The sequence below is a fragment of the Tachypleus tridentatus genome, chromosome 7, assembly GCF_004210375.1.
Source record: "Tachypleus tridentatus isolate NWPU-2018 chromosome 7, ASM421037v1, whole genome shotgun sequence".
In the NCBI taxonomy this organism is placed as follows: Eukaryota; Metazoa; Arthropoda; class Merostomata; order Xiphosura; family Limulidae; genus Tachypleus; species Tachypleus tridentatus.
In genome coordinates this window covers 104,195,973-104,220,783 of record NC_134831.1, presented here as the reverse complement: position 1 = coordinate 104,220,783, position 24,811 = coordinate 104,195,973, and the positions used below count along the sequence as shown (strand labels likewise).

The following is a 24,811-nucleotide window of genomic DNA, read 5'->3' as shown; positions in this document are numbered from 1 at the left end:
TATACAAATTAGAATTAAATATATTTTGAGGAAATCCTACCATGGATAGGTTTAATTTTTATTGAAAGTTCTAAACACCCCGTAATAGTAAAGGTTAAATCTAGAAAAATGCTTGAACCTAAATGTGGCAAAAATATTTTGAACGTATTTTGAAACATTTCTTTTTACTGCTCTTGCTAATTTGTTAAATTGTTTGACCTCAATTAAAGTAAACATTTTATTCTAGGTAAGAATAAAACTTTAAAAAACTATCAAAAATGTAAAAAATATAAAAAATGGTTAAAATCAACTCATATTCTAAACTTGTTCCTGAACGTTGGTGTCGTTTTCTCTGTTTCAAATTAGCACAAACTTACACAATGAGCTGTTTGCGATTTACCCATCATGGACATTGAATCCCGGATCCCAGCGTAATAAGTTTACAGACATCTGCTATGCCAGAGAAGGGCATTGCCATCGTATGATAACTTTTATAAGAATGGCTTGCAAAACAAAAACAAAAAAAGTTTTATTTTTAATTCTAAAGAAGGGTTTACGTGTCATAAAATTACAAATGAAAAACACAGCGGTAAATCTACGGATTTATAATGTTAAAATCTCTTTCAATACCTGTGGTGGGACCAGCACAAATAGCCAGGACTAGTAAACAAACAAGCATAACTTTTAAGTTACTGCTGATCGTGTGGCGTATGACACGGCCTTGTGGTTATAGGGATCGAATCGCAATCCTCGGGTCGCGGTTTCGAATCCCCTTTAACTAACATGTTCGCCCAATCATCTGAGAACATTATAAAATAATAGTCAATTCCATTATTCGTTAGTAGAAATATATCCCAAGAATTATCGATAGGTGGTGTTGTCTAGCTGTTCTCTCTCCAGTATATTACTTCAAATCTAGTTCAGATAGTTCTCGAGCAGTTTTCTGCGAAAGTCCAAAGAAACTAAACCTTATCACGTAATTATAACGTTACTGAGTTATTGCAACTGTTCGATAACAAGATACTATCATTTTTATGTTGTTCTTACAACATTCATGATAAAAGAGATTAAGGAGCAATTACCCTAAGTGAACATGAAACAAACAATGTTAAACTATCTGCTATACTACAATCACACGTACTTAAAACTAACCTGACATTTCTTTTCCCTACAAGAAAAATTAGACATTAAATATCTTTCTCGTTACAACAGTTACCGAGTCTTAAGGACGAATGGGACAGCGTGTGCTTGTGATCCTTTAAAATATAAAGGTAAAAAGGGTAATCTTATGTCTCTATTATTGACATTCACCAGTGTCACAGTGGTATATTTGCTAGAAACAGTGTTTTGGTAGCCGTATTACGCAGAGTACAGGTAATCCTAGCGTAGTTTTTTTTGCTTACTAACAAAAATAATAATCTATAAATAGACGAAATAATAATCTGGGTTAACAACAACAGTGCTATTTTCTTATAAACATGAATACTACATTCAAGCGCCATCTTGGGTTATGTCAAAGTTCGCACATGTCGAAAGATTGTGAAAGTAGGTAGAAAGGTTAGACAGTGTCCACAAATAACACTATCTAACAAAATGTTTACTTTTTCTTGTTCCTGGACATAAAGTGTTATTTCACAATTACTTATGCCTAAAGTAAATGGAAAAGACCTATTTTTCTCTTCAAACTTTGCTTTTGTGACCTGGGAGCGTATAATATTAACATGATGGGACACTGTATTAAGGACTGATACATGAAAGTGGTTTAAATTACAGTCGCAAATCACGAAAAACTACTCACTTCTAAATATTTTTGTATAACTTTAGTATAAAAACATGTAAATCTTGATTAATATGTAGTTTTATTCAGACCTTATTTAAATGTAAACGCGCAAATTTGCCCATTTTACATAGAAAATAGGTTAATTTCTAAATTTCATTATCCAGGTCACAAAAGCAAAGTTTAAAGGAAATAATGGCCATTTTTTGCACTTTTACAACATAAGCAACTAAGAAATAACACATACTATCCAGGAGCAAAATTTGTGTTACATAGTGTTATCTTATATTGAACAACATCACATACTTACCAGCTTTTCTGGTACGACTCATCAGACAATTAAATTTTATTAAACAAATCCTAAAAATGCCACATTTTTAAACTTCCAAGAAATGATTAAGTTTTTCAAATGACCCTTTCGAGGTATTGTTGCCTCTTGGCAACCTGATCAGCCTTGTTATTAGTATACACCCTGTAAGTTTCTTAATGGATTTCTGTTCTTAAAGGTGCAGTCTTTCTCGAAACATTTTAAACTACAATGAAAGATAAAAATACAGTAAACATTATGATAATTAATTCATTTCAATGAGAGGATATTTAAGAAAGTAATACAACTTCTCAAACGTTATCTATTTCATGAGAATAGTAACACACCTTTATCGGTTTGGTGTGAAATCATGCTGCATTATATCGTGTTTAGAGAAACAACTGTGAAAGTGTAAATTCCTTTAATTTTCGACCACGTGGTTAAGGCACTCGACTCGTAATCCGAGGGTCGCAGGTTCGAATCCCCGTTACACCAAACAACCTCGCCCTTTCAGCCGTGGGGACGTTATAATATGATAGTCAATCCCACTATTCGTTGGTAAAAGAGTAGCCCAAGAATTGGGGGTGGGTGGTGTTGACTAGCTGCCTTCCCACTAGTCTTACACTGATAAATTATGGACAGCTAGCGCAGATAGCCCTCGTGTAGGTTTCCGCGAAACAAACAAACCCAAATCTTTAATTTTCTGACAAAATGGAATGCTCTATCTTATGTCAGATAATCTTGAATGCTTTCAATAAACAGATGAAAATCTAAAGTATTCTATTAATTCACCGAAAAAGAAACACCAAACGTAATTAAACTTTAATTTAACTATAAATGACTTAATTGTAAATATAAATACATGTTTAAAATAATACTCCAAACAGTGTTTACTTCTAAAGGATACTACCACTCTTCATAATAGTGAAATAATATACGTATATAATACTAATATCTGAAACTAAGCGGTCATGTAGTTATATATTAATGACTAAAACCAAAAAGTAATTTATCCTGTGACCATCTGAATACGAAACCGTTCGATGTATATATGCAAAAACGGCTCGTTTGGGTTGAGAAAATGTTTTACATAGAAGAGCGAACAACGTTTCGACCTTCTTCGGTCATCGTCAGGTTCACAAAGAAAGAAAGAGGTAACTGACCGGAAGCTGACCACATGTTTGGAAGGGGTTATATAACTGAGTGTCGGAATGTAGAGGACGGTGTTAGATGTTCGAATATATAATTTTATTTATTTTATAATATTATTATAGGTAAAACGCGTTTAAAGGTATATAGTTTTTTTTTCTGTAAATTTTGGATAATGTTTGTGTATTTATTAAAGTTTTACCTTTACAAAATTAGGGATTAGTTGTTCCTTTCTACATTGGTGAATAAAATAGATGTCATAAAATGTACAAAAAAAACTAATTAAAGCCATGTTGAACACAAAATACAAAGAACTACATGACTTACAAAAACAAAAAATGAACCTGGACCATCAACTGGCATGCTGCATTAAACCAGAGATTTACAGACTTATAAAACGAAACATAAACCAAATCAATACTAAGAACGACAGAGACAAAAAGATCTGCCACAACAAAAAACTAGAAAAACTAAGATGCAAACAACAGAAAAGACACCAAAACGACAAACCATTGACTAACCTCATAATTAACAGATCCGACCGTCAATTAAACACAGACGAGAAACAACTACTTAACAAAAGACTCAACTTTGCAATAGCACCTAGGTACATTCCAACCTTAGAAATTAAAACATGTTTAGAAGATCTAGCCAGAAGACTTGTGATACATTCCACATAAAAATAAAAACAAGAAAACAACCAAAAACAACCAACAGAAAGAAGAAAACTTAGATAATTTTATTGACATCCAACAGCGAAACTTCCCAGAAAAAATTAAAAATTAATATTTTCCAGAAACACCTAAAAACAACATCTTAAACGATTTTTTCAAAGAATTTTTTCACAAAACCATCAACATAATTGCACAAAACAGAAAACTAAAAAACAATTTTACAAAAAGAGACATTAATTCCATTAAAAACCTAAAACAAGACAAAATCATAAAAATTCTAAAAGCAGATAAAGGTAACGCTATAGTCATAATGAACACGAATGAATACATCCAAAAAATGAAGAACATCCTATCAGACACGAACAAATTAAAACCAATACACACAAATCCAACAAAGATACACGAGACGCAACTGAACAAATTACTACTAAAAATTGAAAAAACCAACACAATTTCACAAACACTTTATTCTTACCTACGTAAAATCGACTCACGTACACCGCAAATATAAGGCATCCCCAAACCTCATAAACCAGATTGTCCATTACGACCAATAATGTCCACATATGAATCGTTTAATTACAATCTTGGTAAATACATAGCATGGGCATTCTCCAAATATGTAACATCAGCCAGCTCATTCATCAAAGAATCTTTTAATTTCAAGTCTAATCTAAATCAACTTAATCATAAAGCCTTAATGGCCAGTTTCGATGTTATATCCCTCTTTACAGAAGTTCCAACCACTGAAGCCTACAAGATAGCCTTAGAACTCTATATCCGAGACCCTAACCCAACTATAGACATTCCCAGCAACCAATTAGCAACCCTCATAGAATTCACCACGATAAAGACAAACTTCATGTTCAACAACCACAACTATATACAAACAAATGCCCGAAGCATGGGCAACCCAGTATCACCAGTTCTAGCCAATATTTTTATGACACAAGTTGAAACACAAGCAATTAACACAGCATTACATCCACCACTATACTGGTACAGATATGTAGATGACACGGTTGCGGGATTCAAATCTACAGAACACATACTTAATTTTTTCAATCACATTAACTCTATACATCCCAACATTAACTTCACATGTGAACAGGAAGAAAGCAATCAAATATCATTTCTTAACCTCAAAATTACAAGAACTGACACACAATTCAAAACAGAAATCCACCGAAAAATCACCCATACTGGACTATACATTCCTTGGGACTCAGCACATGAAACAAAACAAAAACTCAACATACTAAGAAACCAAATAAACACAGCCATAAAACTGTGCTCACCAGATAAAATTAACGATGAATTAGACAAAATAAAACAATACTTCATCAACATCAATAAGTTTCCTCCACAAACCGTAGAAAACATTATACACACCCACCTAGACATAAAGCAAAATCAACCAACAAAAGTAAATATATCTCACGAATCAAAAAATCACGAAACCATATACTGCTACATGCCATATATTCCTGACATCAGCATAAAAATAACCAGCATTTGTAAAAACTAGTAACAAAATATGACATTCCAGTTAATACCAAATTTATTCAAAAACCAGGCACAAAACTGAGGTCTATACTATGTAAAAACTACACTGACAAACACCACACCAACATTATTTATAAAATACAATGTGATAACTGCAACGACTTCTATATTGGAGAAACAAGTAGAAAAATGGAAACCAGATTCAAAGAACATAAAAAGTCACCTTCACACGTTTTCGAACACTGCAAGTCAAATAAACATAACATAACCATAGAAAACACTCAAACACTAAATAAAGAAACAAACATAAACAAACGCAAAATTAAAGAAGCCTTACTTATACAACAACTTAAACCCAAAATAAACCAACATAAACGAACGTCTTTATACCTATATTAATATAATAAAATAAATAAAATTATATATTCAAACATCTAATACCGCCCTCTACATTCCGACACTCAGTTACACAATCCCTTCCAAACATGTGGTCAGCTTCCGGTCAGTTACCTCTTTCTTTCTTTGTGAACCTGACGAAGACCGAAAAAGGTGAAAACGTTGTTCGCTCTTCTATGTAAAATATTTTCTCAACCCAAACGAGCCGTTTTTGCATATATATTTCTCTACTGGTGGGTTTTCTCGACATCACTGATTATTAAACCGTTCAATGTGGTCATCCACAGATGCGCATAATGGGTAGTTGTAAAGATTTCTAAATTTTCAACATATATTATCAGATGACATTTATTTTGGAGTAATGTCGTTATTAAAAACCGTTTGTTTAGCATTCATTAGAGACCAGCAACAGTGACGAATGAAAGATAATATGCCTACCGCTAACTAATTGTTACAGAGTAATATCAGAGTCGATTAGACAATTTACCATGGAGTTATATCATTAACTATAACCAAGACTGTCTAATTCCAAGGGCACCATACCAAGGACACTACAAACACTTCCAAGTAGCATCTGACAGCCATCTTAAACATTTTTTAGTCTTATATGGAAACAGGAAGATGTGGCTTCACTGGTTCATTGATCGAAAATGAGTGCTATGGTGAGATAAGCCGTGATTCATCAATTTCATGTACTGACAGCAGTTTACACGTGAATAAAATATTAAACACGAGATTTTTCATATAGGACAAGAAACAACTTCCAGAAAGTACCTGAACATTCGTGTCTCTGGTAAACAGGAACTCCTCCGATACTCTCTACTCCCTTCAGAATTGGCTGGGAGAACACTATTATGTTTTCATTGACAACAAACATTGGCTAGGAAAACACCACTGTGGTTTCATTGACAACAACAATTGGCTCAAAAACACTACAGTGGTTTCATTGACAACAACAATTTGCTGGGAGAACACTATTATGTTTTCATTGACAACAACAATTGGCTGGGAGAACACTATTATGTTTTCATTGACAACAAACATTGGCTAGGAAAACACCACTGTGGTTTCATTGACAACAACAATTGGCTCAAAAACACTACAGTGGTTTCATTGACAACAACAATTTGCTGGGAGAACACTATTATGTTTTCATTGACAACAACAATTGGCTGGGAGAACACTATTATGTTTTCATTGACAACAAACATTGGCTAGAAGTGCACTATTATGTTTTCATTGACAACAAACATTGGCTAGAAGTGCACTATTATGACATCATTGACAACAACAATTAACTCAGAAAGCACTACTGTGGTTCCATTCACAAAACCAATTGGCTCAGAAAGCACTACTATAGCTTCATTGACAACAATAATTGGCTCAAAAAGCACTACTGTGGTTTTATTGAGAACAACAATTTGCTGGTAGAGCACTATTATGTTTTTATTGACAACAACAATTGGCTAGAAGGGTACTATTATGTTTTCATTGACAACAAACATTGGCTAGAAGTGCACTATTATGACATCATTGACAACAACAATTAACTCAGAAAGCACTACTGTGGTTCCATTCACAAAACCAATTGGCTCGGAAAGCACTACTATAGCTTCATTGACAACAATAATTGGCTCAAAAAGCACTACTGTGGTTTCATTGAGAACAACAATTTGCTGGGAGAGCACTATTATGTTTTTATTGACAACAACATTTGGATAGAGAGCACTACTGTGGTTTCATTGACAACAATAATTGGCTAGGAAAACACCACTGTGGTTTCATTGACAACAACAATTGGCTCAAAAACACTACAGTGGTTTCATTGACAACAACAATTTGCTGGAAGAGCACTATTATGTTTTCATTGACAACAACAATTGGATAGAACCAATTCGTTTCCATTGACAACAGAAATTATCTAGGTAAGTACTACTATGGTTTCATTGAAAATAATAATTGGCTAGGAAAACACCACTCTGGTTTCATTGAAAACAACAATTGGCTCAAAAACACTACAGTGGTTTCATTGACAACAACAATTTGCTAGAAGAACACTATTATGTTTTCATTGACAACAAACATTGGCTAGGAAAACACCACTGTGGTTTCATTGACAACAACAATTGGCTCAAAAACACTACAGTGGTTTCATTGACAACAACAATTTGCTGGAAGAGCACTATTATGTTTTCATTGACAACAACAATTGGATAGAACCAATTCGTTTCCATTGACAACAGAAATTATCTAGGTAAGTACTACTATGGTTTCATTGAAAATAATAATTGGCTAGGAAAACACCACTCTGGTTTCATTGAAAACAACAATTGGCTCAAAAACACTACAGTGGTTTCATTGACAACAACAATTGGCTCAAAAACACTACAGTGGTTTCATTGACAACAACAATTTGCTAGAAGAACACTATTATGTTTTTATTGACAACAACAATTGGCTAGGAAAGCACCACTGTGGTTTCATTAACAACAACAATTGGCTCGGAGAGCACTACTGTGGCTTCGGTGATAACAACGATAACATAAACATCTGTATTAAAGAATAATAAATCACAGTGCTTCCTACTTCACAGTGAAAGCCAGATATAATGATATATTTTAGAGTTTGTTTGTTTTTGGAATTTCGCACAAAGCTACTCGAGGGCTATCTGTGCTAGCCGTCCCTAATTTAGCAGTGTAAGACTAGAGGGAAATCAGCTAGTCATCACCACCCACCGCCAACTCTTGGGCTACTCTTTTACCAACGAATAGTGGGATTGACCGTCACATTATACGCTCTCACGGCTGGGAGAGCGAGCATGTTTAGCGCGACGCGGGCGCGAACCCACGACCCTCGGAATACGAGTCGCACGCCTTACGCGCTTGGCCATGCCAGGCCCATATTTTAGAGCAGTGTTCGATTCTCCTGGTGGACAGAGCATAAATAGCCTGTTGTATAGTTTAATTCTAAACACATATTACGTAGGCCTAATTCAACTTAATTTTCAGAGTTTAATAACCTAAGAGTTTTCTAACTTTCAGCAGTTATATCACTAGAAAAACTTATTTGTAAGTTAAGTTAATTACAATTAAGCTTTGATGGTGGTGATCCAGGAGAGGCAAGACTTCTGGTAAGAAGTTTAGGAGTCCTATTATATGAAAAGAAAGAACAATACGTATTATCGTTGATAACGAGAACAGATGAATTTGGAATGCTCAATTACATTTAAAGAAATAATTCAGGCTTGAAAGCAGACATGAAAGACTTCTGAACATAAACTGGCTCTCACAATATCCTTAAATTGACTAAACGTTATAAGAATATCATGACCAAAAACTGTCACATTTCTCGTTATTCTTTACGTATGAATAATCTTAAAGAAAATAAAGAATTGTTTCCTTTTTTCCCGCCAGGACCATCATTTTGATTTTACGTAATGTAAAGATTATTGATTTGCTGAGAATACTGAATATTTATTACTTTATAAATTCTGTGGGGACCAGTATAGGCTTTTGAAAACAAACAACAGACATTTTTACAGTTACTGAATACAAACGTTCAGGTATTTTATTATTCTGGAAAAAAATATTACGAAATTTGAATTGATTTTTCAAAAGATTTAAACATATAATAAGACGACAATATAGTAGCTGAACAAATCATCAGATTATGGGAAAACGAATATACAATGTGGTTTTTACCGTAGAAATAGTTGTTCACTATTCATATGTTCTCAGAGTATTTATTTTAATGAACTCCAGAACGTAGTACTTGTTTCTACAATACTTATATGATCCTGGAATATTCTCAGTGAATTAGAGAAAGAAATGGAGTGATGACAAAGTAAAATTTGGAAGTTAACAGTTGAGGTGAAATATTAAAAAATATCTTATAATGTAGAATATTTTTATTATGAAATCATTTAACAATAAAAATCAATCTCATTTCATTTCAAATTAGAAAACCTAATTAGTTACAGATATTTTACAATTTCTGTAAAATCTAAGCTCGAACGATTTTTATTAAGACATTTAAGAAAATAAATGGATTGTATTTTTAACAGTAAGTGAGATGTCGTTCACATATTTGGCATAATATAAAAGTTCTAAACATCAAGATAAGAAATTAATTAAATGTTCTGGTTCTTTTCATTTCCAACATATAAATTGGCCAATTTAGGGTTTGCGCCAGGACACATACCAGATCTATAGTATTTACATACAGATTAATGATCAAAAGCAAATGAATTTTTTTGTACCAGTGAAAGAACTAATTTTATATTAAATGTTAAAACATTAATTGTGTTAATGGTTGAGGACATGTTTTACTTCGATTTTTAAACAATTTTTGATACGAAGTTCTACACAATAAATTAGCTCTGTGCGTTAGGAAAGGACTAGTAACTTTACGTGTATGAAGAAAGACGTTATTATTGAAGTCCCATCAAACTGGATTCTTGGATTTAGTGGAGTTCATCAAGGGTTAGTAGTTGGAGCCTTTCTATTTATTTTGTACTTTAACCATGTTGACAGGAGCATACTAATTACATTGATGGGGACAAACATATTAATCACAAGTCAAAAGAAATAATTATATTTTTATACAAATAACTAGTTAGGCTTAACTCAAAATACTATGTGTCGTCTTGATTCCTTATCTAATGTACATATACATAAATATTGACTCATTAAAGAGGGTCCAAAGGAGAGATAGTAGGGTTATATTGGAAACAGAAGGGTTATCTCATGGGAAAAAGTTAACATTCGTTAAGTTATTTCGCCTTTAAAAAAACAAGAATAAGGGGAATTTTATTGTAGTTTACAAGATTAGGACCTATCCTAAAGATCGATAGGATAAAAAACCTCTGATTTCTTTCTGCTATATAATTCGAAAACACTAAGATGAGTGCATAATGTAACGTTTTAAAAGACGATTTGGTGATCGATTTGCCACAGTTTAATTCTTCTAATTGGTTAATTAGTTGCCATTAGAACGAGTTGCCGTTGGCAATAGTGGAAATCATTGTATTTGTATTTTTGTATTTTTTCTTATAGCAAAGCCACCCCAGGCTATCTGCTGTACCCATCGAGGGGAATCGAACCCCTGATTTTAGCATTGTAAATCCGTAGACTTACCGCTGTACTAGCGGGGAGTTAGTGGAAACCAAAACATCACATAAGGAATCATTAATTTTCTGAAATGTTGTTTTGAATTAAGCACAAAGCTACACAATGGGCTATCTGTGCTCTGCCCACCACGGGTATCGAAACCCGGCTTTTAGCGTTGTAAGTCCGCAGACATACCGCTGAGCCACTAGGGGGGCTTCTGAAATATAAAAGATGAGTTTAATATTTTACTTTTCCTCAAAGAGTGAGTGTGCATGACCAGCTTTAAAGAACCAATGGTTAACATTACGTTGTATTGAAATGAATAATAATATAACTTGTGTTGATTTCCAGGTTTCTGTAGGTATATCCTCTCAGTTTGTATTGTATTAACAATTTGTTAAGTATTCTGATTTACACTCTGCTCCTGATCTTTGTCTCTCTGTATTCATAGTCCACAAATTAACCAGTTTATGTTTTATATTCTTACAGTCTATGGATGATACTAATGTTTTGGTTACTTTTAGTTGTACTGAGTGAGTTAAATTACTAGAGAATGATTCAGATTAATTGGTTCGTTAAACACGTGTTTGTCAAATGCCAAAGTCAGGGGTACGATTCTCCTCGGTGGGCTCAGCAGATAGCTTAATGTGTATTTGCTATGAGAAAAAACACACACATACATATTTGTCAAATGCTCTTAAGTTACAGTTAATGAAATATACTGTGCATGTGTTAATATAATGTGGATTCTGAACGTATCAGAAATGAGAACTCATTAAATAGCGCAGAACTTAACGAAAGTTGACATAATGATGAATAATTGAAGCCATCGATGATTGGTTTGATTTGTTTTGAATTTCGCGCAAAGTTACACGAGGGCTATCTGTGCTAACTGTCCCTAATTAGCAGTGTAAAACTAGGGGGAAGGCAGCTAGTCACAACCACCAACCGTCAACTCTTGAGGTACTCTTTTACCAACTAATAGTGGGATTGACCGTCACACTATAACGCTCGCACGGCTGAAAGGGCAAGCATGGTTGGTGTAACAGGAATTTGAATCCATGACCTTCCAAGTACGAGTCGATTGCCTCGACCACCTGACCATACCGGGCCAGCTATCGATGAAGATCAATCATAATTCTTTTTCAATTATCCCTCGGTGAGACAACTGTGAGTCTTCGGTCTTAAGTGCTAAAATCCGTAGTTTGGTTGTCCGCCGTGGACACACTAGATAGCTCACTGTGGATTTTTTCTGTTTACAGTTTTTTGTAAATACAATTATGGAGACAGTGGACAACGTGTATGAAAATCAGTTGCGCCATATTACAGTTTCACCTGAAGTATTTGCATGTTTTACCAAACCAATCAGACAATGACACATCAGCATAACGCTTATAAAAGTACAAATAATCTTATTATTCCCACCAATAGTGTGGTGAGACATTCTTGGTCCTCAGGACAGAAATGGCACATTTTAAACGTGTATAAGTCAAAGTTTTGGCTGCTAAAGGCTACTCCGTGCCTCAGTTTGAGGCACAACTTTATGTTTCAGTTGTAATTTAAATTTATAAAAATTCTGAAGAGAATAAACACAACATTTATTAACTGAATCAGTTTAGGTAAAAAGTCAGAACCTTCGAAGATATTGCTAGCAGTACATTCTTTATGTGATACACGTCAATTCAGTAAAGATCTTATCAGTGACTTACCTGTAAGTATACGTGATGCTATTAAACGGTAAGATACGTAGTTACATGATGTGGCTACAGGGTTTGTCTAACCGTTTGAAAATCATTGTTTAGAAGCTATGACCAAACCCAAACCAGACTTCAAACAATGGGATGAACATAACTGGAAAGGATACTCTTTACAAATGAATCTAAATCTGTATTGTTTGTCACCAATCGATGATAGTTTGTGCAACGGTACATGGACAAACTGTATCCTGATGAATATATAACATGTACAAAGAAGCACAGTGGAGAACCAAAACAAGCGTGACCTATATTTCAATTAATGGCGTTAGAAAATTACGTAACATTTATGCCTCCCCGAGTTTTCTGACAGTTACAAGAAGATTCTTATCAGTCATATCATCCAACATCTTATTACCTCATTAACAAGACCTGATAGACAGGAATTTATCCTTCAGCATAACAATGATGTGACGAATACAACAAATGTGGTGAAACGACATCTGGTGGTGAAAGCTCCGAAGAATAGGATTATTATTATTGTTAAGACTTTTCAGGCTTGAGAAGGTATAACACTAACCAGATAACTAGTCTATTGTATATCTTACAATAAGTTTGTATGTTCTGTAATTATTTCTTCGTGATAAAGAGAGTATTTTGTTGTGAATACCCATTGTTTGTGACTCCTATTTTTGTATAACTCGTGTATTTCCACGATTATTTCTACCACAATATAAAAATAAATTCATGAATGCCTGCCCTGCTTATTACCAAACTGTCTGTTGCAACGACTGCTTGTTGTCCTTTTTGAAGAATTCAAAAAACTGTATGGCGTCACCAGTTAAATATGTGTTTACGAAAACTTTAATCGAGGTTTGTCGTTTGATTTCCAGGTATATTTTATCGAATCATGCAAAGCGTCCAATGTTTAGTCTTATTCTTGTCTTTTATATAATAAAACATGCATGAATTATATTTTATACCATATGCAAAAAAAAAAAAAAAAATTAAACTGGAAGTAAATATTTCATAAAGAAACGTTTGTTATTGTGTGGCTTTCTATATCAAAGCCACATCGGGCTATCTGCTTAGCCCATGGACGGGAATCGAACCACTGATTTTAGGGTTGTAAATCCAGAGACTTACCGCTGTATTAGCGGGGAACTCTGAAACTGACTGTGTTTCCTTATAGCAAATACACATCGGGTTATCTGCTGAGCCCACCGAAGGGCATCGAACCCCTGATTTTAACATTGTAAATCCGGAGACTGAACGCTGTACTAGCGGGGAACCGTGTGTTATTATTTTTACTGTAGTGTTAAATAGTATTTTTATGTAAAATATTATTTTTCAGTAGTATTTTTCATATTAAACAAATGTAACTGTTATTTCTGAATTTTCAACTCTAGGTGTTAAATATCATTTGCAACAATTTGTTTTTAGTGTTAAATAAGTGTAATTATTAATTATCAAACTATTAGTGTCAATTGCAGTTATTTGTTTTTACTGTTAAATAAGTGTAATTATTACCGACTGCATTAATAAAATTTATATACTAAATATTATTTATAATAGCTTGTTTTGATTGACTGTTATACACTGCATTTTTAAACAGTAAACGTTAAATACTTTTTGCATTCATATTTTTCAGATTTCATTAATGTAATTATTATAATAGAAAATCGTTTTAAACATAAGTATATTTCCTAGATGTTTAAGATAATAAATAGTGTATTGCCTTTATTCAAGATGTTTTAAAACATACTATATACAAATAAGATTAACAATGGTGTGTGTTTTCTGAGGTAACGCTTTATCTTTGTTCGCCCTCTATTGCACCAGATATTAACTACAAATTTTAATATAAGAAAAATAAACAAAACCGATTGTAATACTTAGGTTTTCAACAATCTCGGATATAAAGAAGTAGATAAAACTCAGTATTTATAAAAATATTATTATATTTTTGAACATCAAGCTATTTCATTAAACAGTATTTTTATTTCTTTATTTTCCCATAAATCTTTATTTGACTCGAAACAAAAGAAAGATATCAGTATCTCTAATTAAGAGCAGTGAAATTTTTGGAACGTGATTTTAAGTGTAACACGAAATTCTGGATTCTACTTTCAGTTTCTGCTAGAGCGAGCCAGTGTTTACCAAACGCGTCAGAAGTCGTCGTTAACACAGGACCGTTTTTTGGCGGGAAAATTGCTGTGGAAGACAACAACGACCAAAGATGTGCTGTAAACGGGAACAGAAGCAGTCCTCAACACTCTTATGCACTCAACATAGTCCATGATATATGTGGAAGTAAAGTAGTGGTAAGAACGTTTAACTACCGGCGGTATACACTAGACTGTATTAAGTTACCGACCCTTAACTACTAAAGAAACATTAATAATTTTCCACTTAGTTTTAAATTAATAACTGTATATTACAAAATACGAAGCGTCACTCGCTATCGTATAGACATGAAAATATCACCGTATAAGTTAAAGGTTAGATATGTTAATTCAGCTCCATATAAAACAATGTAATGTCTTGCGTTTACATTTGAACATAATATATCTGTTTTTCTTTAATTTCGCACAAAGCTACTCGAGGGCTATCTGCGCTAGCCGTCCCTAATTTAGCAGTGTCATATTTAGTCATAACCACCCACCGCCAACTCTTGGGCTACTCTTATACCAACGAATAGTGGGATTGACCGTAAAATTATAACACCCCCACGGCTGAAAGAGCAAGCATGTTTGGCGCGACGGGGATGCAAATCCGCGACCCTCGGATTACGAGTCACACGCCTTAACACGCTTAGCCATGCCAGACCTTAATATATGTTACCCACTTAAGTTTGAGTTACACATGGCCGGTATTACTTGAGTTAATTGTTATTGTATGTAATAGAAATATCTAAAAAAACATCGAGTTATTTTTATAATGAAAATATATTTTTGAGACTTAAGGTAATATTCGTTAACAAAGAGTTTTCTCAACAGTTATAAAACAAGGTATTGCACTGTTACTCTCAGCTTCTATTAGTAAATTGACAAAAATAACAATGATTTGAGAAAAAGACAGGATAACAAAGATTTTGTTTTGTTTTTAAACCAAAACTTGTTCATTGTAAGCTTAACGCAAAGCCTGTTTAAAATGAACGTATTCTATAACCTGTTTCTGCAGACATACCTTTACAAAAATTTGAAAGTTTCAAAATTTATATATCCAACCTGCTTAAAAATTTTATTTATTTTAAATAATGAATTTGTTTTATGGATTTACATGGGTACGTACAGAGTTGTAGACGTGGGTGTATTCCATACATTTATTGGGAACGTATGTTGTAGATGTATGTTCTATACATTTAGTGGGTTAGTACGTTGCATGTGCAGTATTTTAGATGCAGGTTTGATATATACATTCTGTGTATGATTCTGATTTCTAAATAATATAATAAAAATAAGTTATTTAATGATCTTGTATATATATATATCTGAAAATTCAGTCAATATAAAATCTAATGGAGTTAATACGTAAAACTTCAAATATTTTTTATTATTGTTGCCAGGATGCGTTTATAGTCACATAAGTATATTGATCCTAATATATAATATAGGCGTGATGTAGACCGAAACAAAGACATAACAATATGCTTTGTTTCCAGTTCATCATACGTACACTGTGTTTCACTAAAAATCTAGCAGTATTTATCAAAACATCTATTTATAAATATACAATCACATTTCAGTGTTACGTAAAACAAAAACTTTACTAATTCGCACATTGTCCTTCTGTTTTATGTATTTAACATAAATATGTTTGATACACACACACCTATAACATATTCCTTCCCGTTATGTTTCATTATAATACATTTTTATTATATGGGTTATTTTATATCGTTAGTTTCGTAACTTAGCAATGTAAAACTAGAGAGAAGGTAGCAAGTTATCACCACCCACCGCCAGTTCTTGAGCTACTTTTTTACCAACGAATAGTGGGATTGGTCATCACATGTTATAACGCCCCCACGACTGAAAGGAATTCGAACCTCCGATTCTCAGAGTAAGAGTCAAACGTCCTAACTACCTGGCTGTGCCGCATTCTGATGGAGTTAGGACTAATATAAATTAGTCCTATAATATAGTTACATTGTTATATAATATAGTTATATAAATTAATACAAAGTAGGCTTCCGTAAGAACCTTGTATGTTACTACTGGAAGTTCCGAACATATGGTTAATAGCGAGTGTTCACAACTGATGAACCAGTTCATTCTAATCCTTATAAGAATTAATAATGTATTGAATTATTTATACCTACTACTGGGTTAATGCTAAGTTCTGATTTATGTGAGTAGATAGCTTCGATCGTAAGTTAATAATAATTATCTAAACAATGATACTTTGTAGTTCGTATGTACGATTCTAAATTTTTTTTCCGAATAATCGTTGTACATGTATATAGTGACATCAGCGAAGATTGGAAGACCTAGTTTTGCGCGAATTTCGAAACAAACATCTGTGAGAAAATATCTGTAAGGAAGCTTAATACTGCAATTTCTTTGATTAATTTTCAAGACCGTGTCATCGTAATAAATAGGATGTGGCATGACCAGGTAGTTAGGGCGTTTGACTCTTGATCTGAGAATCGTGGGTTCGAATCCCTTTCAGCCATGGGGGCGTTATAATGTAATAATTACGCTAAAATCAGGGTTTCGTTCCCCTCGATGGACTCAGCAGATACCCCGATGTGGCTTTGCTATAAGAATACACACACACTTCTAACAAATAAATAAAAAATTATCTCAGTTTATAATTTTTTTTACAGAACAATTCTAGGGTAGATACAATGATTGTGGTCCATGAAAACAGGAGTTTATAATTTTTTTTACAGAATAATTCTAGGGTAGATACAATGATTGTGGTCCATGAAAACAGGAGTTTATAATTTTTTTACAGAACAATTCTAGGGTAGATACAATGATTGTGGTCCATGAAAACAGGAGTTTATAATTTTTTTACAGAACAATTCTAGGGTAGATACAATGATTGTGGTCCATGAAAACAGGAGTTTATAATTTTTTTTACAGAACAATTCTAGGGTAGATACAATGATTGTGGTCCATGAAAACAGGAGTTTATAATTTTTTTTACAGAACAATTCTAGGGTAGATACAATGATTGTGGTCCATGAAAACAGGAGTTTATAATTTTTTTACAGAACAATTCTAGGGTAGATACAATGATTGTGGTCCATGAAAACAGGAGTTTATAATTTTTTTTACAGAACAATTCTAGGGTAGATACAATGATTGTGGTCCATGAAAACAGGAGTTTATAATTTTTTTTACAGAACAATTCTAGGGTAGATACAATGATTGTGGTCCATGAAAACAGGAATATTATCACCCAGAACTCACGACGATATTTGGTTCAATGCAACCTGATACCGAAAGCTTTCACCATCCGAGCTGCGTGAGTATTTGAATTAGAGTAAGATTCCATGTTTGAAATGGGTAAAAAAAATAACGTCTCCAGAAACAACCAAATATTTGATTAGGATAATAGGGCTACGAATTTTTATATATCACAGATATCCAGATATTCATATCTACAAATGAAATACAAGGCACTATAAGATAAGTCTGGTTTAGCTTGTTCTCACGTCATTTCTAGCTTGTGCTGTGTATTTACTGTTATTGGTGTTTATATTCCTATTCGTCTCATAACCGAATAAATATTAAAATATTCTTATTTAATATTGTTTGTTTTATTAATATTTTATAACTGTGACAATAAAACATAGTAGTTAATGTTATATTTGGGATTATATAAACAAGTAGTCAAGTTGACACTTCGTATTGTATAAGTAAGTAATTTAGATAATACAACGAATTATTCAAGTTCATAGTTTAGACCGTATAGTATGGTAACCAAAATAATAGTTGAGAAAATATAATAAACAATCCAAGTTGATAAATGGAGTAATATGTAAAACATTATATCTTATAAAACACAGTTTTGTTCTTAAAACTAGTACTAAGTGTTATCGTGTAGAAATTCGCGACATGGAAAAATGACCACATAACGTTCCATATAGGCCCCAGTTCCTGGGTCAAATTTCTACGTTAAAATGTGGGAACAACCTGTGTATTACAAGTTACTTCAACAGGCTTTCTTGTGTTTGTCACCAGTTCTTGGTATATTTGACGGAGGTTTATCAACTTCATTGTTATTTAAGTATCTCAACTTTAAGTGTGTTTTTAATACATACAAATTTAGCTGCGCTGTTAATTATGTTATTTTACAGAATAAATTATATATTTGGTTTTTGTCTATAAAGAAGCAAAAGCATATTTTCAAAATGTTACTCTTTTTATATAACTAAATAAATCAATTTTCAATGCTCAATAGCACTGCATAGATTATTAACATTTTTGTTTTCGTAGCGTCTATGTTCCAAAACCCCACAAAAATGGTTTAAACATTAAGCCTGTGGATCAGGATAAAGATATTAAAACTCCAGATCAGTATAAAAACATGGAATTGTCGGATCGCGACATAAAGATGAATTCGGTGGATGATGATGCCAGCGATACCAGAAATGACATTTTTACCTATGATAACTACAAGCAAAACAATGTCAGGGATTCGAGATTTTTGGCCCAGCAAAGTGCATCGGTGGACAAAACTGTTGAGACAACAGGTAACTGTTTAAAAAACATATTACGTACATTACGAGAATTGCAGATTAAAAATAAACTAATAGCTTTTATAACACACCTAACAAAATACAAAATAAAAATCATTTATCATTTGCCTGTGAAATGAAGTTTTTCGTATCTTTCTCTCAGAATTCCAAAAAAATAATATTAGCTTTTTTCCTTACAACTGAGTGTACAGAAACACACGTAAGGTTTTTATTTTATTTTTGTATCCACGTGAAAACGAATTTACGTGTCAATAACACCGTGGTTCTGTCGTCGGTTTTTTTGAAATGCGTTTCACTAACTTTTTTTGGTTATCGTAGATGAATGGTTATTATGGCTGATGCTATAAAATCGTATTATAATTGGTGTAAGTTAGATGTATGACTGTATCTTATAATTTAGTTTCATGTTAACTCAAGCGATTCACTAACTTCTTATGGTTATCGCAGATAAACAGTTATGGCTGATGCTATAAAATCATATTATAATTGGATCATAAGAGAAACACATCTGATCGCGATACACGTGTTATTGTGTTCCGAATGGCCTGGTATGGCCAAGCGCGTAAGGCGTGCGACTCGTAATCCGAGGGTCGCGGGTTCGCGCCCGCGTCGCGTTAAACATGCTCGCCCTCCCAGCCGTGGGGGCGTATAATGTGACGATCAATCCCGCTATTCGTTGGTAAAAGAGTAGCCCAAGAGTTGGCGGTGAGTGGTGATGACTAGCTGCCTTCCCTCTAGTATTACACTGCTAAATTAGGGACGGCTAGCACAGATAGCTCTCGAGTAGCTTTGTGCGAAATTCCAAAACAAAAAGTGTTCCGAATAAAAGGAGCATTATGTGATTACCACAGGTAATCGTGACGTTGATATAAAAAAAATGGTGTAGTGTGTTTTGTTGAAAAATACTGAAACTGTGTTAGCTGTCACGTGTCATAAATTCATTAAAAATGTTATTTCTTTCTTTACATATTTGATATCACGTGACATGCAAGTTTATACTCGAGCGAGAAACTCCGTTAAATATATAATAACTTGTTGGTGTCAGTTTTGTTTACGTTACAGATACTTTCTCAACTCACTAAATCATTTTATTTTCCGGTAAAGTCGAACTCATGGAGTTTTACAAGTTCAGTTTATATATATATATATAACATACATTAAAATATTTTTTTTTATTCTTAATAGTACTAACAGAATCATGTTAAATGTGCATTTATTTTATAAAACTCAGTAATTAAAGCTGCCAATGTTTATTAAACCTATTCATGTGCGCTTGATAAATAGTATCCCCCATGTGGCACAGCGGTATTTCTGCGGACTCATAAAACTAGAAACTGAGTTTCTTTCCCCGTTAGTGGGCAGAGCACAGATAGCCCATTGCGTAGCTCTGTTGCTTAATTTCAAACAAATAAAATAGATAAATGGGGATACCAAGTAAGTGAATTCAGAAACATATAATAAGTTTGTTGGTTTATTTGTTTATGTTTAAGCGCAGAGCCACAAAATGAGCTATCGGGACTGTGACAACTTTTAGCGTATGAAATTTCAGGTTCAATAAATAATAACGGAGTGAGAACCCAAAGAGTAAAACATGAGTACAACTTTCTCAACAGTATTCATCTTTGAAAATGACATACTCGTGGCCTAATCTGAGGCTTTTGCGGAGCGAAGTATCCAAGTTTCGAGATGTGATTCCTCTGAACACATTCTGCGATTTCAGATAAGAGGGGATTATAAAAGCGACAGTCAACCCTTGAGAAGGCGGATGCTGCTATCTGTCTCAGTTTAAAACTAGGAACGGTTATACATTAACCCACGTTAATGATAAATGTTGAAACATTCACATCAGTGTAATTTTGTGAAATGTAAAAATAGCAGAAAAGTGACCAGCTTAAAAATACGTTTTACAAAACGTACCTTAGCTTACTATAATAAAAACAGATTTATTTGTACGTTCAACAGTACAGTTCTAATTTTATTATATTCCAGATTCTAACGCCATTGGACAGCTTACTTTGATGGTTATCCTGGTAATTGCAGCGGTTGTAGGATGTGCTGCCGCCATGTGGTGGGTATTAATATCAAAGAAACGGGGCGAAACGGATATGAAGCCAGCGATTACGACGGGGTCATACATAAGGTTTTCACCAGACAATGACACTTTGATGCAAGAAGTCGTACAGGACGACGTAGCCTATTCGACACCTGTAACATTGAAGTCAGTGAAATCACTACCAGAAGTTTACTCTTTGAACTAAGAAGTCAAGAAATTATAGAAGGTCCTTCACGTCACAGGGTCTAGTGACATCATTTACTATTTAACACGTAAATTGCTATAACTTTTCCAAACGTGGAAGATCTTGAAATGATAAAGTTTAAAAGATTTATAAACGTCAAGTTTAATTTGGTAATTACATACCTTATATAAGTAAATGTAGAAACTAGTTTGTTTTTTGAATTTCGCGCAAAGTTACTCCAGGGCTATCTGCGCATGTAGAAACTACAGAAACTTTAGTTTTAGGAGAGAAAAAATTAATAACATTATTCCCATGTAACATTTTTTATGAAGTGTGACATAATTCGAAAATGGTTAAATCGCTAATTGAGTAGAAATAAGATAAAAATATATAATAAAGTTTTTTTTCTGTTATTTTCACTTTCGGCAAATCTCACAAAAAATAGTTTTCAAACGGTTATAAGGTGAAAATCGAGTTCGTTTCATTAAACTTATTTTATTGTTTATTAATTTTCATGAACTTCCAATTAATAAAATACATTATGAACCGATTAAGGTTTTAGATTTTGATAATAATATGAACCTACGATATTTTTTATGAGCTTCTAACTAATAAAATATATTATGAAGTGATTACGGTTTTAGATTTTGATAATAATATGAACCTACGATATATTTTTACGAATTTCTAATTAATAAAATACATTATAAAGCGATTAAGGTTTTAGATTTTGATAATAATATGAACCTACGATATATTTTCACGAATTTCTAATTAATAAAATATATTATGAAGCAATTAAGGTTTTAGATTTTGATAATAATATGAACCTACGATATATTTTTACGAATTTCTAATTAATAAAATACATTATAAAGCGATTAAGGTTTTAGATTTTGATAATAATATGAACCTACGATATATTTTTACGAATTTCTAATTGATAAAATACATTATGAAGCGATTAAGGTTTTAGATTTTGATAATAATATGAACCTACGATATTTTTTCATGAGCTTATAATTAATAAAATACATTATGAAGTGATTAAGGTTTTAGCTGTTTATTCTGATAAAATTCATTAATTTAGATTTTCATATATATACTGTACAAATGAAAATCAGTTTAAAAACCCAAATGTAAAAAAATAATTTTAAATTGGTTTTGAACAACAACGTTTGTAACAGCTCAAAAACCAAACATAAAAAACAAATAAAAATATATTAAACAAACTAGAGTTCTAATTTTGTGCTGTGGTACTGTTTTAGTTAATTATCCGAATTTGGTGGAAATCGAATATGCACTCGATCTAGGCCTAAAACTAACAGGTCGTAAGGTAAAAAACAATTCATAGGAAAGAGTACACGAGAGGAACATATGTGTTTACACTGAACGTTGCACGAGGCTGAATGTCTCATAAATATTGTCAGGGTAGTGTGAAACATTAAAGGACGAACTGCATGTTCGAAAACTAAATAGGCCTATTTGTGCTATTAGTATGGTCTCGTTTTTGTTTTCTAACAAATGATTACTCAACCTGATAAAGGAAAATGAAGTGTTAACAAATATTTTTAACAATATAAAATAAAGAGAATATACTCTACTAGTTATCAGTTAAACAAAGTACTGTTCTTGTCCAATCAATAGCCACTAATATTAACAACAGTTAAAGCAAAAACAAAAAATCTCTAGCTTAGAGCACTCGGCACTAATCTTAAAAATACAAATTATAGTTTTGAAATTAACATCGTAACTTTCAATAGATTCGTTTTTGTGTTTTTAGTATTATAAAACGTAATGCCAAATCTACTGAACTAATCATTTTAATTTTGTGTAAATTATATCTGATTTTCTGCGTGTATAATAGTCTTACTGCTTATAACTTAATTTCAGTTTTGTTTTGTTTTTATGTACCATCGTTTAATATCAGACAACACCAAGAAACGTTGTCCTTACTATTACCATACGAATATATATTATTTCAGATTGTTGTTTGCTGCATTTTCACTCACATGTAGTGTCTTTACTATATTTCAGCGTTTCTAAAGTTTGCATACACGTGTGTCTGTGTGTGGAAGAAAAATAGGCTTTGTTAATAAACATTATAGTGTATGATTCAGCCATCATACTTGGAATGATACAACAAGAACAACAATTAGCTAAAGTACAGTAATGCTGCTACCAGTAAACCTATAGTGAATAAAAAACACCTTAGGTGTGAAAGAAAAAGGTGCGGTCAAAAAGAGGATTGCTCATGCGACTTAAAGGAGTGAAATCAAAGTTGTAGCGACATCTATGGTGTTGATAATAATTTTACAGTACGTTTTTTTTTGTCCAACTAGCGGCATTATGGTGAGTAACACAAAATATATGACTTGTTACTACCACATGTGAACATTAAAATATTCTATGTAGTATTAATAGACGTGAAGGTTTAAAAAACATACTTAATAGTAGTAGATGTAAACAAGAACGGATAATGAATAGGGGTGCTCTTATTACTAGATACGTGAGCCACAAGATAAACACCTGGAGCCACCATCACTTGATCACCAGTATTGTTTTCCCTAAACATTTGTTGTCAAAGTGAAGTTGAATGATATTATTTGTAGGGTGTGAGAGAAAGAAATAATATGAAATGTCGACTGATAGAAAGTTACGATTACATTAATATACCCGTATTTATTTGATAATGGATGAAACTAAAACATAATAACATATTTGAGTATTATACTGTTTTTTTATTCCCTATAATAATTAGGAGATTTATGTTGTTTTCAAAATTTGACTTTCACACATATATTTACTATTAATTTTTTTTTTAATTAACAGACTCGATGTGTCAGGTATTATTTTTAAGTTAAATATGGTGTCACTTTGAGAGTTTATTTGAATCGAAATCTCTAAGTTTTAATTACTTCTTTGGATATAATTGCCAGTTCAAGTAATTAATATTTATTTTAAGCATTCGTACCGTATTATCTGTAAAAGGAATAACACATAAAGGTGTGAAAATAAAAGACTATAAGCTTGGTTTGTGACCACACTAGCCTCACGTGCGTATTTAACTTAGTATAGCTGTGTAAGAGAAATGGATGGCTAAGAACGCCCTCTAGATTTTTGAAAGTCATAATTCTTAACACACACACAAAAATCCTCATTCCTGAGTATATTTTCATTTCATGACTTGCAGAACTGGGTCATTGTACCTTTGTTGGCTAGAATGTGTTGATAAATTTCGAAGAAATGCAAACTTTCATTACTAGTTA

At 32.8% G+C, this 24,811-nt stretch overlaps 1 protein-coding gene across 1 annotated transcript in view; it reads left to right on the top strand.

Annotated features, from left to right (window-relative positions):
- LOC143256317 (uncharacterized) overlaps positions 1-22,586 on the top strand; it is a 51,969-nt gene extending 29,383 nt beyond the window's left edge. Inside the window, exons 4-7 of the mRNA XM_076513395.1 lie at positions 14,724-14,914; positions 17,947-18,068; positions 19,043-19,299; positions 21,295-22,586. Of these exons, the coding sequence (XP_076369510.1) occupies positions 14,724-14,914; positions 17,947-18,068; positions 19,043-19,299; positions 21,295-21,563 (839 nt within the window). The 3' untranslated portion in view covers positions 21,564-22,586. The remainder of the gene's footprint in view (positions 1-14,723; positions 14,915-17,946; positions 18,069-19,042; positions 19,300-21,294) is intronic.
- Positions 22,587-24,811: the final 2,225 nt, after the last annotated feature.